The 17,227-nt window shown below is 40.1% G+C and overlaps 3 protein-coding genes across 5 annotated transcripts; 1 reads left to right on the top strand and 2 right to left on the bottom strand.

Annotated features, from left to right (window-relative positions):
• Positions 1-477: 477 nt before the first annotated feature.
• On the bottom strand, positions 478-9,241 carry mapk15 (mitogen-activated protein kinase 15). Its single transcript, XM_084563344.1, has 14 exons — positions 9,062-9,241; positions 7,939-8,037; positions 7,602-7,631; positions 7,010-7,100; positions 6,505-6,635; positions 5,995-6,158; positions 5,697-5,836; positions 5,554-5,611; positions 4,877-5,014; positions 4,613-4,718; positions 4,182-4,512; positions 3,813-3,940; positions 3,508-3,660; positions 478-1,716 (listed from the first exon to the last, which is right to left on the bottom strand). Exons 1-14 carry the CDS (start codon positions 9,149-9,151, stop codon positions 1,519-1,521), a joined length of 1,857 nt encoding a protein of 618 aa, XP_084419470.1. The 5' UTR covers positions 9,152-9,241; the 3' UTR covers positions 478-1,518.
• A 1,045-nt stretch (positions 9,242-10,286) lies between these two features.
• On the bottom strand, positions 10,287-14,357 carry vps28 (VPS28 subunit of ESCRT-I). 2 transcript variants are annotated; one of them, XM_084562542.1, is made up of 10 exons: positions 14,328-14,357; positions 13,560-13,622; positions 13,443-13,471; positions 13,194-13,231; positions 13,015-13,104; positions 12,816-12,921; positions 12,616-12,717; positions 12,200-12,253; positions 12,018-12,109; positions 10,287-11,433 (listed from the first exon to the last, which is right to left on the bottom strand). In XM_084562542.1, the coding sequence occupies exons 2-10, from the start codon at positions 13,597-13,599 to the stop codon at positions 11,313-11,315; spliced, it is 672 nt and encodes a 223-aa protein (XP_084418668.1). In that variant the 5' UTR covers positions 13,600-13,622; positions 14,328-14,357; the 3' UTR covers positions 10,287-11,312. The 2 variants fall into 2 exon arrangements, with proteins under 2 accessions (XP_084418668.1, XP_084418669.1); XM_084562543.1 differs by lacking the exon at positions 14,328-14,357 and adding an exon at positions 14,101-14,298.
• A 243-nt stretch (positions 14,358-14,600) lies between these two features.
• aunip (aurora kinase A and ninein interacting protein) lies at positions 14,601-17,177 on the top strand. Of its 2 annotated transcripts, XM_084563152.1 has the most exons (4): positions 14,601-14,689; positions 14,979-15,093; positions 15,234-15,390; positions 15,509-17,177. In XM_084563152.1, exons 2-4 carry the CDS (start codon positions 15,001-15,003, stop codon positions 16,537-16,539), a joined length of 1,281 nt encoding a protein of 426 aa, XP_084419278.1. In that variant the 5' UTR covers positions 14,601-14,689; positions 14,979-15,000; the 3' UTR covers positions 16,540-17,177. The 2 variants fall into 2 exon arrangements, with proteins under 2 accessions (XP_084419278.1, XP_084419277.1); XM_084563151.1 differs by lacking the exon at positions 14,601-14,689 and having other exon boundaries at positions 14,853-15,093.
• Positions 17,178-17,227: the final 50 nt, after the last annotated feature.

The following is a 17,227-nucleotide window of genomic DNA, read 5'->3' as shown; positions in this document are numbered from 1 at the left end:
AACAATATCATATGAAACGATGAGGAATTGCAGTCAGTTTTGTTCATAGACAACAATTTTCAGTCGCATATATGTCACTGGATCGTAAAATAAAATGTTCAATGCTTAATACTACTTTAATTCTGATCCCTGGACATCACTAAAGAAGAGGTTTCCTCCTTTGTCATGCTTTGTGGCTGGTTTCTTTGTTGTTATTTGTTGGTACATGACGGTCATGTGGTTTATCATCAGTTGGAAGGTATTTCATTCTGTCCTATATTGCTATTTCACTACAGTTGAAAGGGATCTGTGTTCTTTTCCACTACATTTATGAGAACAAAACAACACACTTGTTTTATTTGTGGCTTGTGATCCCTCAACGCACTTTAATAGCGAGAAAAGTGCACCCTGTTCCATTGTGTTTAATTAATAAGTTTAATTTGTGTACTCAAGCAAGTACTTGAAGAAGTGCCTATCGATCGGGAGCCTGCACAAAAATGATTAACTCAACGAAACACTGTGGGAGTGGAGTGGACTTTGCCCGCCTACTGCTGTGAAGAGTTCCCATTTTTGGTTGTGCATAAATTTATTTCAGTCAAACTGTGGGCCTTTCGGCTGTGAGCTACAAGTAGCTCCACCAACGTATGTTTGTCACAAGACAAATCATGAGGATTGTGGCAATACTGTTGCACCAGTACAAGCAACTGTGGTGGAGGGTTAGGAAATCTGTAATCATCGATACTCACTCATAATAAAGTTTTTAACACACTTTTACGATGTGACTTCTTCTATCTCAGTTTAATATTAAACTTTACAGCGGTTTGATATTTGACATTTTCTGTACACATCGGCGGAAGAACAAGAAGACTTATTGCTTTCGTATTCACATGAAAAATAATTAGCATATTGCTGTATATAATCAATTCATTAAAGCAGCTATTTTCATATAGTACAGTGTCTGTTAAAATGTACTTCATGTAATGTTAACCATTAACCCCACAGGCCATAATCCTCATAGACCAGCATGAGAAATTTCAGCTGGTTTAAATCTTTAACGGGCCCCGGGGCAAAAAGTTTTTGCGGTACATACAACAGGATTTAGAAATATTTAGCTTTTGACAGGGACAGTATATGAAAAAAAAAAAAAAGACAGGGATTTAAACAGATAATGTGCTACAGTGGTAAAAGAAATTTACATTAATCTAACTGCCACAAAAAACGAGTGACACTTAATCTGCGGCTTCAGAGCATTTGCCTGGCTGCGCTTCTGTAAAACTTACAGTTACAATAAAACTTCCTGAACAAATCACACACATTTACATATTTTCAACAATTACTGAAGCCATACTACTTTTCACAAACAAGTATTCAACGGCACAGACAGTGAATGTAAACCAATGGGTAGATTCTAAACAGTACATAAAATACGTTTCACCTAACAGCCTGAATGGTGTCATTCAGTTTGCCACATACCTAAGAAAGGCAAACTCTGCTGGTGTTCAAACACATGCCATTATCTGACCACTGATATGGCAGCAGTTACTGGTTGTAAGGGCGACTTCGAAGGAGATTGTCCAGCTCAGTCTTGTTGATGGTGCCGTAGGCCTGCGCATAGCTGCCTAGTTTGGCTCGTGGGTCGCCAGCAGCAGCCACGTTACAGTTACTCTGAAACACTTTCTTGTTGAACCGCGGCGGTGGCCGAACCTCCCGAGACTGAGGACTGGACCGCTGGTTCTGCTTGAGAAGAAAAAAAAAGAAAAAAAGAAAAGACAAGCATGTTTATCACTATACAGTCAGGTCCATTAATATTGGGACATCGACACAATTCTAATCTTTTTGTCTCTATACACCACCACAATGGATTTGAAATGAAACGAACAAGATGTGCTTTAACTGCAGACTTTCAGCTTTAATTTGAGGGTATTTACATCCAAATCAGGTGAACGGTGTAGGAATTACAACAGTTTGTATATGTGCCTCCCACTTTTTAAGGGACCAAAAGTAATGGGACAATTGGCTGCTCAGCTGTTCCATGGCCAGGTGTGTGTTATTCCCTCATTATCCCATTTACAAGGAGCAGATAAAAAGTCTAGAGTTCATTTCAAGTGTGCTATTTGCATTTGGAATCTGTTGCTGTAAACTCTCAATATGAGATCCAAAGAGCTGTCACTATCGGTGAAGCAAGCCATCATTAGGCTGAAAAATCAAAACAAACCCATCAGAGAGATAGCAAAAACATTAGGTGGGGCCAAATCAACTGTTTGGAACATTCTTAAAAAGAAAGAAAGCACCGGTGAGCTCAGCAACACCAAAAGACTCGGAAGACCACGGAAAACAACTGTGGTGGATGACCGAAGAATTCTTTCCCTGGTGAAGAAAACACCCTTCACAACAGTTGGCCAGATCAAGAACACTCTCCAGGAGGTAGGTGTATGTGTGTCAAAGTCAACAATCAAGAGAAGAATTCACCAGAGTGAATACAGAGGGTTCACCACAAGATGTAAATCATTGGTGAGCCTCAAAAACAGGAAGGCCAGATTTGAGTTTGCCAAACAATGTCTAAAAAAGCCTTCACAGTTCTGGAACAACATCCTATGGACAGATGAGACAAAGATCAACTTGTACCAGAGTGATGAGAAGAGTATGGAAAAGGAAAGGAACTGCTCATGATCCAAAGCATACCACCTCATCAGTGAAGCATGGTGGTGGTAGTGTCATGGCGTGGGCATGTATGGCTGCCAATGGAACTGGTTCCCTTGTATTTATTGATGATGTGACTGCTGACAAAAGCAGCAGGATGAATTCTGAAGTGTTTCGGGCAATATTATCTGCTCATGTTCAGCCAAATGTTTCAGAACTCATTGGACGGCACTTCACAGTGCAGATGGACAATGACCCGAAGCATACTGCGAAAGCAACCAAAGAGTTTCTTAAGGCAAAGAAGTGGAATGTTATGCAATGGCCAAGTCAATCACCTGACCTTATTTCCGACTGAGCATGCATTTCACTTGCTGAAGACAAAACTGAAGGGAAAATGCCTCAAGAACAAGCAGGAACTGAAGACAGTTGCAGTAGAGGCCTGGCAGAGCACCACCAGGGATGAAACCCAGCGTCTGGTGATGTCTATGCGTTCCAGACTTCAGGCTGTAATTGACTGCAACCAGGATTTGCAACCAAATATTAAAAAGTGAAAGTTTGATTTATGATTGTTAATTTGTCCCATTACTTTTGGTCCCTTAAAAAGTGGGAGGCACATATACAAACTGTTGTAATTCCTACAACGTTCACCTGATTTGGATGTAAATACCCTCAAATTAAAGCTGAAAGTCTGCAGTTAAAGCACATCTTGTTCGTTTCATTTCAAATCCATTGTGGTGGTGTATAGAGCCAAAAAGATTAGAATTGTGTCGATGTCCCAATATTTATGGACCTGACTGTATTTCTTGAAAAGGACTTACTTCTCAGCTTGTATTTTTTTGCAATGCCTTTATATTATGTGTTATATGTCCTGAGGTGTTGTGTACTGACCAGGCGTGCAGATGTGACCTGCAGCCCAGCAGACAAAGATGGATCCTCTTTGCGGACTAAAGGGTTGGTCTGGGTTTGGTTCAGGGTCGAGGAGAAAGTACGGTTATGGGCCACCGGGGCTGAACGGCCGCGCTGTAGGATCTGCTCCATGGACTATTAAAAGAGAGTTGAAGAGAGAGCACAGAAAGAGCATGAGGGGGAGAAAATGAAAGTATCCCAAAATAAAAATGATGTCAAAGGGAAAGCTTGCGTAACAACAAGTGAAAATAAAACTGTAAGTGAGCGGACTGAAGCCTGTTGCTTACTACATTGGCGCTTGTGCCCTCTGTTGGTGATGAAGTTGCATTTCCATTACTTGTCTGTCCCACTGTTTTCCTGCAGGCTGCAGTGGAGTGGTGGTAATGAGAAACAGCTGGACTCCGAACAAAACCATCTGAATAAAGAAAATAAGAGTTTGTGTTTTCTGTCTGAGACAACGATACAATAGCTGAGTTTCTGCACTGATAACACAACATTAGTACTTCAGCCTTATTTTTAGGAATATAACATTTTTTTCATTTCAAAAAATGTTTTAAAGTCACTAAATATAACAACAAAAATACTTTCAGCTTCTAATCGCCTGTGCTACTAACATATTTTGGCCAGTGTCAAAACATAAAATTAAATTCCCATACTTGGGGCATGTGTGATGGGGTTATATGTGAGTTTTCCGGGGCTCGTCAACGGGCTCGTCTTCTCAACAGCAGACGGGGTGGCATTTACAGCTCCAGATTTAGTGATGCCCACATGTGAAGGCACGTGGTTCGTCTCGTCAGTCTTTTCAGTCTTTTCAGATTGTGGATTCCCCTCGTGGTTGCCTTCTAGGCCGCCGTTTGCCGCCGCTGACCGCTTCTCCCCTTCTTTCTCACATTTCTCGCTGGGCTTCTCCTTGCTGCTGACACAACCTCCATCTTTTGGCTGGATCAGCCTTAGCATCCCATGATTAGTTCTCCTCTCCAGTATCATCTGCAGGTAAAGAAGAGGAACGTTTACTAGGTCTAACTGGTGTAGGTGTTTTGCAGTACACTACAGAATAATATGGTCTGCTTTCTAAACTTATCAGTACCTCATACAGTTTGTTGCGATATTGAACCACAGATAATTGCACATCATCATCCACTGGCAGCACTACATCATAGTTAAGAGCTGGTTCCTTGGCTGGATTATGGAACCTATAGAAACAAAAAAAAAATGCAGTTATAGACACATGACAGCACATAAAAATGAAATAATGACATAAATCTCTCCAACTTACATCTAGCAGCATAAAGAGCATAAAGAAGACATTTCCACTGATACTACACCAACCTGAACTCCTAATTCTTAATACCTGGCTACATATGGGTGTTGGAGGGCTTGCTCTGCTGTTAGCCGCTTGTCTGGGTTGAAAACTAGCAAACTCCTCAGCAGGTCGAGAGCATCAGGAGGCACAGACGGCTGCAGAAGATCCTCCAAAGGCACCTGGGGTCTGGTGAAGTAAGAAAAAAGCAGGATTGAAACAAAGAGAGAATATGTTATAGTAAAAAAAAAGACCACTAAAGAAAGATCACTACTTTAATCCATTGTGCTTTTACACAGTAAGAGATTTATAGATGTCTGCAGCCTGTGAGCCAGTTCCAGCAGATATTTGAAGCGTGCTGCTCATTCACACTATCGCAGCAAGGTGCCCTATTCGAGCTGCCACTGCTTAGTTTACGGTTTTGCTTTGTCATTGCTGCGTCATTGCATCGCTGCAATAATCAGTGCTTCAGCTCCCTGCGCATTTAATCAGCCTCACATCCACTTGCAGGCTCTGATAATAGCCATCCCGGTGGAAGGGAACAAATTTGTTATTGTCACTCCCTAAACAAGCTCTGTGCCAGGTCACACAAGGTCAGAATGAGGCCAAGCATGAACTGTGCACATTCAGTCCGGTGTGTGATGACTGAGTGAAATGCAGCAGTTGCTTTGTTGATCGTTTAGATTATCAGATATGTACATATACAAAATCATAAACTGCAAACTTACTTTAGTAACATCCTCTGAATGACGGACGATCCATACTCAGACTTGATTGCGAGAATATCTGCAAATTAAAATGCATTTAATTAATCAAAGTGAAATGTTGAGCATTTGGATAAATTTAATCTGGACTTTTTTTTTTTAGCCACCTTCTGGGGTGGGGTGTGGAATGGCACTCATGATCTTCTCTATTTGGTTGATGGTGGATGTCCCAGGAAACAGAGCTTTCCCCAGAAGCATCTCTCCCAGGATACAGCCCAGGCTCCACATGTCCACACCTGTTGTGTACCTTTGGACAAAATGTACTGCTTTTACAGGCGGGTACAATCAGAAGTACTGCATAGCTAAGTGCATTGTGTTGCCTTCTTAACAACTGTAAAAATCAACTGTCGGAAAAAGGGTGATGTGGCTCAGATACCGACAACAGACGCTCATCACAGCTGATACCTTGAGGATCCCAGCAGGATCTCGGGAGCTCGATACCAGCGAGTTGCCACATACTCCGTCAGTGCAGGATTCCCACTGTCCTCTTGGATCTGGTTAAGCGACCTGGCCAGGCCGAAATCACACAGCTTGACAACACAGTCGGTGTCCAAGAGCACGTTGGACGGCTGTGGGAAACGCGGGCAAGAGAAACATTCTTCACAAAGACAATAAAAGTGTGATTTTCAGTTACGTTACCAGAGATTAAATCAAACAGGTAGTACGACAAATGAGGATAAAATGAAAAAAGCAAAAAAACATGAGAGAACGTACAAGAAAAAAACAAGGGAAGAATATCTATTTTTTGAGCTCAAGGGCCTTTTTGTGCAGTCATGCTTTCAGATTTGCTCCAGAATTGTGTTTCTGTATATAATTTTTCTTTTTAAACGCAGTATTTTACCCAGACAAGAGCACATTTGTATTGTGTGATATGTTTCTTCACATGTACTCTAGCTAATGAATGTGTTGATGTACCTTTTGGTCCCTGTGGATAACATTTCCTGAATGCAAGTATTTGATGGCTTTGAAGAGCTGGTACATGACATAGCGTTTGTGGATGTCTTTCAGTAGGGTGCCTTTCTTTATCACCGCATGCAGGTCGGTATCTGGAACAATAAATACTCATTAGTTGTATTCAAGATCAGGCGCATGCTCTTAATCTGACAAAGATAATGATTTGAACTCAACAGTGTGGTTGATATGAAATGAAATCCAGAGACAAACAGTGAAAGCCTGTGCTGTGATGCAGTGGTATGGTTGAGATTTAGGCTGCACGGAGGGAGAGGTAAGTCTGTGGACTCAGCAGTAAGACCGTGCAGCGAGCCAAGGGAAGCAGGAGCCCCTCCACATACACACACTAAGTCCTTTCAGTGCCAAGTTAAACTGGCAAGAACAACTGCAGCCTTCTCCATGTCGATGCATTGTAAGTTTGAATGATAATCAAGCATAATGTCCGTGTGCCACAGCCTCAAACACTCACCCATATACTCAAAGATGAGGTAAATGTCTTTGTCATTTTGGGCTCTGATGACATTCAGAAGTCTGACGATGTTTGGATGATCTCCAAACTCCTGCACAAAGAATAAAAGAGTTTCAGTAACAGACGCCTCGCACATAAACACAGAGAGAACTCTCTGGCCACTGTTTGACCTGCAATGACCAGACTGTGTATTGTGTCAAGGTTGTGCAAACTACAGGAAAAGTTTCAACAGAGGTTACATAATGGTCTCTGTAAACCATATGACTACAACACTGGAGATTTACTGGATAATGGCTACAGCTGATGAGGGGGCAGTGGCACAGCTCAAGGTCACATGAATGTAGGTCAACGGATAAGGAGCGAAACAAGAACGTATTACACAACACCGAAACAGAAAGTGCACAGTAGCAGTGGAAAAAACATATAACACCAGCATATCATCCGTTCAGTGGAGCTAAAGACTGTAACTAAATCCAGCTTTCGTTTTCTTCTAAAACCAGTTATATATATATAAATTAGTATGGGAAGATGTGCAGATGGCGAAACTGGGATCAAAGGATGAAAGTCTGAGAAATAAAAGTATTAATGTTACCTGAAGGAACAAGATTTCTCTGAATGTTCGCTGTAAAAAAGGAAAAAAACATTAGCCAGAATATAAACTTGCAGCCATAAACTAGACACACAGGGTTTTTTATGAAGATTAATCATTAGCCAAACTTTCCCCTGGTGGAACAGGTGAAGAGGGAAATGTCTGGATAAGTGGCTGCCAACCTGAGAGTCTAAAAAGCTGCCAGACACCATAGGAAAGTAGAAAAATGAAACAATCCAATCTGTTTCAGACATTACTCAAATCTTTGCATGTTGTCTGGATCATTTTACCCCCTTAGGCCAGAATGGTCTTATCTTATTTCAGATAACACAGTACGTACCTGGGCATCGGTCCTGTTTCTGAAGGCGTCAAAGATCTTTTTCACAGCCACAATCTCCCCCGTCTGTCTGTCAACTCCTTTCCATACAATGCCATAGGCCTGATCAAAAAATAAATAAAATACAGATAGCACTTCATCAGTAGCTCGTCCACTTAAGAACTATCTTAAGCTATTCATTACATTTGTTTTACGTCCATTAATTATGCATTTAAAACCGAGTTGCTTTGCACACGGTGCCTTTTTCACTTCACCAGGAATATGAGAAATTCACAGGGCACCTAACCTTAAATGGTGATGTACTATTTAAACATCACACTATATGCAACAATCAGAAAATGCAAACTACACTCTTGATCACCATAGTCTCAAGATGGCATGGCCTGTTTCTTAAATGGTGCAGCTCCATCTATTGTGAAGTAAAAGACAAGTAGTGAGGTTAGAGTACACCGTTGTTGTAGGGATGCAAGGAGTTACACGGTCATCAGAGGCAAAGGATTAGAAAAACCCTCAGATTTAACAGAAAAAAGACTAATTTAAAGCCACTTTAAAGCTCTATAAATCCAGTTACAGTGCTGTGCTCATTACTGTTTGGTCCCTTAAAGCATCATCGTACAGGTGATGTCACCATGCCACAAGTGACCTGTTGAACAGCTGTGTAACATGAGTCATCCCCGCCCTCAGGTATGTTTGGTTCGCAAATGTGGCTTAGCTACGCGGCAGGTAGCACCTGCCTGGTTATCTAAAGAAGCACCGAATGTGTGAATCTCTGTGGACGGACTATGGAAATAAAACAGGTCTGTTTTTAGTCCTGTGGCGACCTTACCAGCAAGTGTTGTCATCACGCATCAGCTGATCTGCACAGAACGGGTTTGTCCTGCCAAAGTAAATAAACCCCTTGCTTGCAACACTGGCATTCACTGAGGCCCTTAAGTCTGGAGAATTTTAGGAATTTTCTAGGAGGATTGATGTATATGCACACAGACCTGTTATGCCAAAACAATATGCAAATCAGAACTGGGAACTGTTTTTATAAATGGATGAAAGCAGTGAGAAATGTTGTCACATCCTGGGGCAAGTTTGCTTCAGTTTAAACCAATTAAACCTGAAACAAAAAGTCACTCACCCCTTTTCCAAGTCTCTTCTTGATTTCATACTTCAGAGAAATGTGTCCCTCCACCTCTGAGATTGTTGCGGATTCATAACTTTTGCTCATTTTTCCAGTTCAGTTCCTGCTTCTGTCATTCAGAAATAGTCACCGATTATTCCTGAAAGAGATCAGCAGACTCTGAATGAATGAGTCCAGTCTGGTCAGAGATGTAGCATGCATGTCAAATTTCAACAAAACATAATAATGATGCATTTTACTAATAAAGCATTACCGTTTGTCTCTGTCTTACCTGGCAACCCTCATGCGATCATGTCTCTCTGTTGAGACGCGACGTCGTTAACTTCAGTCAATCAGCGTCCGTCGAGAAGCAGGTTTCGTTTCACCTCCATTTAATAACTGAAACTTATACACTCTGTTTAACCTGCACTGAGCAGTATATGGTGTTATTGGTCAAGGTGAACTGAACTCCCTGTGGTCTTTGCGAGTTTGGGTACTCCCACAAATTCTGGTGCAAACAGACGAGCCAGGAGAGTTTTGTCGTTATTTGTCGTCCTGGCAACGAATACGCTGCTGAATGGTTCTTAAAGGAGCCGCCGCACAAAAAACACTTCCGGGTTCGTTCATTCATACGTCTACGTCTGGCCGCCATGTTGTCGTGGAGATCAATATAATAATAACAACAACAACAATAATAATAATAATAATTTTGTAATGTAAAATAAATTAAAATAATATGGGAGATATGAGATTATAAAAACACTTTATTTATAATTGTACACACAAATACCACTATTTATGTAATTCAAAACTATTATTTATATTGATAAATGTATAATATGTTCTTCCTAATAGTAATGAAGCATATTTAGAAGAATAGCATTGTAGACAAAACATATTATTTCTCATGTTTCCTGACACTGAGTAGTTTAAGTCGTGGATCTAAAATCCAACCAACATGCCAAGCACACAATAGGTCAAAATCCTCTCTTTTTCCACAATAATCTTAAAAGGAAATTTACTATGATTACAGAGCCATGTTATTCTCTGGAAACTGTGCACTGGAAACTAATTTCAGAGCCATTTCAGACTGAAGCAACAAGAGAGCAGCTCCAGCTTGTCTTTGCTCTGATGCATAAATGAAACTACTATGATTAGGATTCAAATAAAATATATTAGGATATTGATGCAGGATTATAAAAAAAGCCTCATATAATTATAACTGTACACAAACAAATACCACTCAGCGAAAGACTTTGTTTATTTCTAGAAAGGCGTTACATGCTTTTATTTAAAAATCAAAACTAGTATTTACAGAGATACATCTAAATAAATATGTTCTCCCTAATGGTGCTTAAACATATTTAGCAAGCAAGATAAGGAGGTAGTGTGTCCACCTCTTCCTTCTTTTGCCCATGTTTAATGTGGTGAAACCCTAACTCAAAGGAAACATGGACTTATGTTAATATAATGCAGGGACAGAAAAAAAGTAATAATTGTAAACAATTTTCTTCCACATTAGTTTCAAAATGATTCGTCTGAAGTGTAGTTTAATCATTTTCTGGTCCCAAATAATTATTTCAGCGTTTTATCTTCTAACTGACACTTATTCAACTGACTTCTTTGATTCTATATACACACACTATTATATGATTCTACAGTAAAAACCTATGGGACAGAAAAGAGACATGGTAAACAGAACAAAACCATGAGTGACAGGTAGGGGATATAATCTGGGTACCAAAAAGACAAAATATATAATAATTCTCCTTGCCAATAATACAAAGACTTTGGCTGCTGTAACCTTCTCTATGTATGGAGCTAAATATACTTGTATCATGCTTCTTTGTTGGTACACTGCAAAACTTAGGTATAAAATTAGACCTTTTTTTTGATGTTCCAGTACAAAGTTCTGTGCAGGGCAGAATAAATAACCAATGTAAAAGGATTTATCACACAAGTTTGGGTAGAAAAAAAAAGGCCAGAGGAGCATCTTACAGCTCAAGATAAGCCCAGTGGGCAAGGCTGCGCGATGTACCGGAAACAGTAGATTCAGTAGAACAGTTGATTAAATAACATATGAACCAAATGTACAGAGAGAAAAACGGGGGGGGGGGGGGGGGGGGGGGGTTACAAGACGGAAGACCTGTCGAGACATGAATCCACTGCCTGTCAGATCAGTCAGAAGAAAACAGCGTGTTCTGTCTTTTAACTCAACAGCTATTAGAGTCAGACTTCCACACTGATAGATCTATGATGGACAGATGCTTTAAGAGGAGTGGAGGAAGCGGTTGAAGGCGTTGTAGGCCGACTCCAGATCGAACAGCATCTGACGCACCTGATTATCATCCAACTCATCTGAGGCCGACATGCTGCTGAGGGTAGTCAACCTGTTAGAAAAAAAACATTATGGAAGATGATGATTTGGACAGAAGATAGCTTTATGGTTACTAAGGAGTTTAAGTTGTGAATTTGAAACGCAAGTTTTAACATGGAGGGGGTAAAAGCTGAGATCAAGATGATCAGAGAAAATCTTGAGTTTGTCTTTGCTCTAATGCTGAAACGTGAGTTGTCAGACAGAGCTCCATAATCATGCTCTCAACCGGGAATTCACAAAGGAACGACACTGCTCTCCTTTAAAACATCAAGGGTAATACAGGCATCTATGCATAGTGATTAGAGATTTAATTCTCATTATTGTTATGCAGGATTCTCATCCATGCAGTCAGTTTCTCTCGAGAAAGATGCACTGAAATAAAATAGGCTACATGCTGCGATGACCTGCTCGAGATCAAATAGTAAATGTTCTCTAGAAATCATGACAGATCCATCGACTCTGTTCTCTATATAATACAATATTGCAAGGACTTCTTTTACAGAAGTTAATAGCATAACTATCTCTTAATACACATAGTTATACACTGAACTGGGAGTGGGTTTAACAATATAGACACAACAACTGCGTGTAACTCACCAGAGACTGACTTTGTCCTTAGCCTCAGAGTCTGGAGGCATGTTGCTCATTCTGTTCATGGTTTCCATCAGCTCCCTCAGGTCTGGCTGGATCTGGACCAAATAAAAATAATTAGTGTTTCAGATATCTAATTTGACAATTGTTTACTGTTAACATTTTATATATATATACATTCAATTTACCTCATCCATAGCCCTGATCTCCAGTCTCAGTTTGTCCATCACAGTGATGAAGAGCTGACAGTTAAGAGAGGGTGAGAGAAAATAATAAGACAACATATTTTCCTAAATTCACAGTCAGTAGGCAAACAAGACATGTATTTTTCTTATCAGCAGGATACATTCTGTGCCAGTATTTTGTCTGCCTGCTGATTTGATTAGTTTGTCCGATTTTATGAGCCAAGTTTGAAGTTGGCAGTGGACGCAGCTGGCAAAGTCCACTCACATTTCTCTGTGACACTGAGCCACTTTGCTCTGACCACACTAAAGCAATTTATTAAATAAAAAAGACTGCAGCATTTCTGTTCTGGCATGCATCCCAAATAAGTCTCATGTTTTTACGGACTGAGTTGACTTTAATATGGATAGAGAGGACGTACAGAAACTATATCTGCAATGCAGCGGTTCAGGTTGCCCTTGTCATCCTTGATGGTGATTGGCCGATCCTCCTTGATCCGTTCCATTGCTAACGGGCAGTCAAGCTAGGAGGCAAAATGACGACACCACAATTATTAAATCTCTCAAACAACACGTGTTGAGCAGGACAAAGAATAATCTGTATGATGAGATGAGAACTCACTCTGTACTTCCTGCAGAAGTCATCGATGGAGCCCACATCAGAGCCTTGCACCTGTTTGAAAGCAGCCTTGTACTGAACCAAGAGTCTGGAACAGGAAGCGGTGTACCTGAAACCAACATGTCCTCCACATTAATAAAACTTACAATTAATGCTACAAGTGGCATTTTTAAACTTAACATGTAAACTGAAGCCTACTCACTCATTAGGTGTTACACAGTCTTTGATGTAAGCCTTCTCCAAGGCCTGCAGGGTTTTGACGACAGCAAACAACTCTGCCATGTTGTCAAACCTTCAGAAACAGGATAAATAACAAGATGTCACAACACTGGAAATATCCACAGTTTATAAAGTGTTGATAGTAAAATACCGATCACTTACTTTTCTCGTTCCCTTGCGTTTTTGTATAATTTCACCTCCTGAAATGACACGATTTGTGATTGCTATTAACAACTACAATATCACATACTGTATGCTGGATGCAATTATCTGACTGATGTATCAGCAGTTCTTGCCATGAAAAGAGAATAAGCATGGTTTTCTTCAAGGTAAATTCAATATAATAAATCATAGTATATTAAAATGTATGTTTGCCCAGCATTAATTAAAATGTTAAACTGGTAAACTTACCTCGTATAACTCTGGCTTATTGACTGGACCTGTGGGAGGTAAAATAATGAGGTGAAATAATACTGGCATGTTTATAACAAGAAAATTATAGGTAGTGGATTCCTTTGAATGTCTCACCTCCTCCTACTCCTCCCGTGACTGATATCCCGTGGAACATGATGCTGATTATCCCAACTTAATCTGGAAAAGATTCATGTACATGACAGTGAACAAAAATACAATCTTCAAAATTTCCCACAATTTTGAACTAAAGGATAAAAATAAGTCTTATTTTAATAATGGATTTCTGTGTATTTCTCTCAAAATATTGATATTAGTTGAGTATCCGATGCAAATATTTAGTGGATCAAACGTTACAGTATATTATTCTGTTAACAAATTTCAACCCATAACAGTCATTAAATTCTTAACTTTAATTTATTTAATATCAGTTTAGGTGCCACAACTGAACAGATGATAGTAGTCATATCTACGAACTGGCAGACCTTGTTCCCTGTTTGGAACAATACTGATTATTTACAGATTGACTGCGGTAGCTGAGCAATATAAAATCTCACAATGTGGCTACGTTGATTAAAAAACAACAACAACGGTGTTTCGACAAGCACTGACACACAAGAGAGTTAACTGCTGTTGTAAAAATGTAATCATCAGCTACCAGTTTCTTGTTTTGCCACTAACTAGCCCGAAGTTAGCTGCCGACGCTAGCTCGTTGGCACTTCCTTTACGATTTGTTTTATAACCGGATCGTGTAGGCAGTTGTTTGTAAGCGCGAAACTTTGTACTATCGACAATTACTGTGGTGTTAATTAGCATGTCTTCATAATTTTCACGCCATTTCAATACCAATGATTAATCGACGAAATTAAAAGACACTTCACTCACCCTTTCGGACAAAACTGCTGTGACGTCAATGTAAACACACCCTCTTGCGAGGCCCAGGAGACGTCAAAATATTAGGTGTCCACCGCGCCTGAGTAAAAACAAATAAAATTCAAGAATAGTATTAGCATTTAGACAATAAATATTAATTTGGAATGAGCAGGGCTTTTGAGAACGTTCATATCTTACATTTTGAATTAACTATCTTATTAAACGACGGTTGTTAAGCCTTGACCGTATTTTTTAAACGTTTTACACAGTCAAACGTCAGAGGCAGCCGAGCGCCAAGGCGGCAGACTCAAACAAACGGACGAGCACGGATTGTCCAACAAAAATATAGCACTGGTTAACGCGGTTAAAGTTAGGTAAGTTTGAAACACGCAAAAAAAAAAAAGAAAATATTGCTCTACAAGTTTAGAAGGTTGTTATTTTTTTTAGTATAATAATTTACACTATATTGTGACCCTAGATAATAATGCCTTGATTCCTAAATGATATGTAGCCGTTAGCGAAAGTTGCTAACATCAGTTATGTATTCAACGCTTTCAACGGTTGAAATACTTAGTCTCTCAAACAAGTCTTGCAGGGACTTAAACGGTGCTATGCAGCAGTTTAACTTATTCACACAAGTACGTTTTATTAAATGTTTTACAGATTGTTTTCGTCGGTCTCCACCATGAAGACTTCTAAAGCAACAGTGCAGACCTCTGCTCAGGAGGAATGTGGTGTTTGGCTGGACACTGTGCAACTGAAAGGAAAAGCTAAACAGGTAATTGTGCAAAAATAAGCTGTAAATACAGACCTACGTTATCTCTACATTTAAATACTTATCAATAATCTCTTATTCTGTATTGCACTTAAGTGTCTTAAGGTGGGGGTAATATTTTATTCTGCACATCTGATTTTCAGAAACGTCTCGCTCGCCCCATTTCTAAATTGCTGAATCCCTTCGCTCAAGGCGGGGGATACAGCTTGGCTGTGGCGCTGAGCTTTACTCAGACTGAAATGGAGATGCCAAAAACCAAACAGAGTTCAATATCAAACTATTTCACACCTCATCGAAGGGGTAAGTAGCTGAAACTTTGCTGAAAGCTTTAGCGTCGATGTTAAGCAAAATCACTCTGAAACTAGTAAAGCTGCGGAGTGATGACTGTATAAACTGACTATATACCTTCTCCCCAAAGTCCTCAATAAGATGTCCGCATCAGAAGCACCAAACATCGATCCAGCGCAGCCCTTTTCGTCGTCTACCTCAGCTACACCCACAACTGTAGCATCTGGGAGAAAACGAGGACGTGACTCGTATCATGAAGAGTCTGACTCGCGTAAGCCTGATGCAGATCATGAGTGGAACAGCGAAAATGTGGCAGAGACTGAAGCGACGCTGCAGAAGCCGATAACAAATCTTTCACCTTCACAAAATATATACTGCGAATCTGAAGAGGAGAATTTTGAAGAGTTTAAATCACCAGAGAGTAAGAGGCGGCTCACAGACACGTCATACTTACCAGGTGACAGTCAACCTCTTCCGCAGGCGTGGAGTCAGGACCCACTGCTCACCTATAGCCAGTATTGTGAAAGTGAATTTTACCAGGCGAGTCAGAAAAACACCACAGAGAAGAACTTGAACGACTCTGAGCCAAGTTTCCTCGACAGTCTACAAAGTGAGGGAACTTTTGGAAATCTGATGCATTTAGACGGAAGAACGTCGACACAGAAATCCTCTAAACATCTTCGTTCTTCTCAGTTGGACGATGAGAAGGAAAACAGCAAGTCATTGTCTTGTAATTCCCCAAGTAAGCACTCACCTTTCTCTGACTTGCGACCGCTTTCAAACCACAAATGGGCAGTGCCAAAAACTGTGTCACCTCGAAAGCACAAAGATCAGCTGTGGAAAAAGGCTGAAAAAGAGGGGATCCTTGACTCAAAGTGGACAAAACCGATTTGCTCTCTTCTCAAAAAACGAGCACCGCAGCAGCGAATCAGAGACGTCGATGATGACAGTTTGGCTATGTTGTTTACTCAGGACTCTGAAGGTTTTAGGGTGATAGCACATAGAGGTCTGCAAACCAGGAGTCCGCTCAAGGATCAGAGTAACGTAAGCACTGGGGTGGTGAGAACTAGTGCTTGTAAATCTCTGGTGGTGGAGGAGGAGGCGGAGGACGACATGCTCTTTACTCAAGACTCTCAGGGAAATGTGGTGATCAAACACTGAACAAGATGTCTCCAAATGTCTTGTACGGATGTAATCCAGCAAACGTTGGTGCTATAGTGGTGAAAATTTTAAATATCTTTGTTTTTTAATGCATCAACATTTAGCTAAACTGTGTTTCTAATGTTTTTGCTTCTTTTTTTTTTGTCTTCTTACCTTATCACATCTGTAGCTCTCTAGTATCTTATTGGAGACTTTTCTCTCTTTTTCTGTTATACTGCTCGTCTCTGCCTCTTTTGATCACTAATGCAAGGTGCAACACAAACAAACCAGAACTGAAAGGGTTTTTGACTTTAATTGAAAAATGACACACAATTACATCACATTGTTTTCTTGCAAATTAAAATTTCTCAAAAGTATATGTGCCGCATTATTTTTACCCGCCTCTATGTGTTGTTGACTTAGTACAAAATAGGGTGGTATACAGAGTAACATAGATTTGTGAAGTGCTTAAGTGTAAAAGTTTCCACTATTTTGTGACGTACAAGAAATTAGTAGCCATGTGCTTAAATGTTGTGATCAGTTGATTTAAAGTCTGCTGCAGCTACATTCTTCTGTGCTGATTTATTCTGCTGTACAAACCGTGTTAAGCAGCCATTAATGCAAAATACAGAGAATAATACTGTGTATACTTCACTCACTGAAGTGAAATGAGACTACATGTCGGCCATGCACTACAGACATTTTGTGT

The sequence above is a fragment of the Chelon labrosus genome (genome assembly GCF_963514085.1).
Source record: "Chelon labrosus genome assembly, chromosome: 16".
NCBI lineage: Eukaryota > Metazoa > Chordata > Actinopteri > Mugiliformes > Mugilidae > Chelon > Chelon labrosus.
The sequence above is the reverse complement of the archived record's forward strand: the minus strand, read 5'-3'. Positions and strand labels throughout refer to the sequence as shown.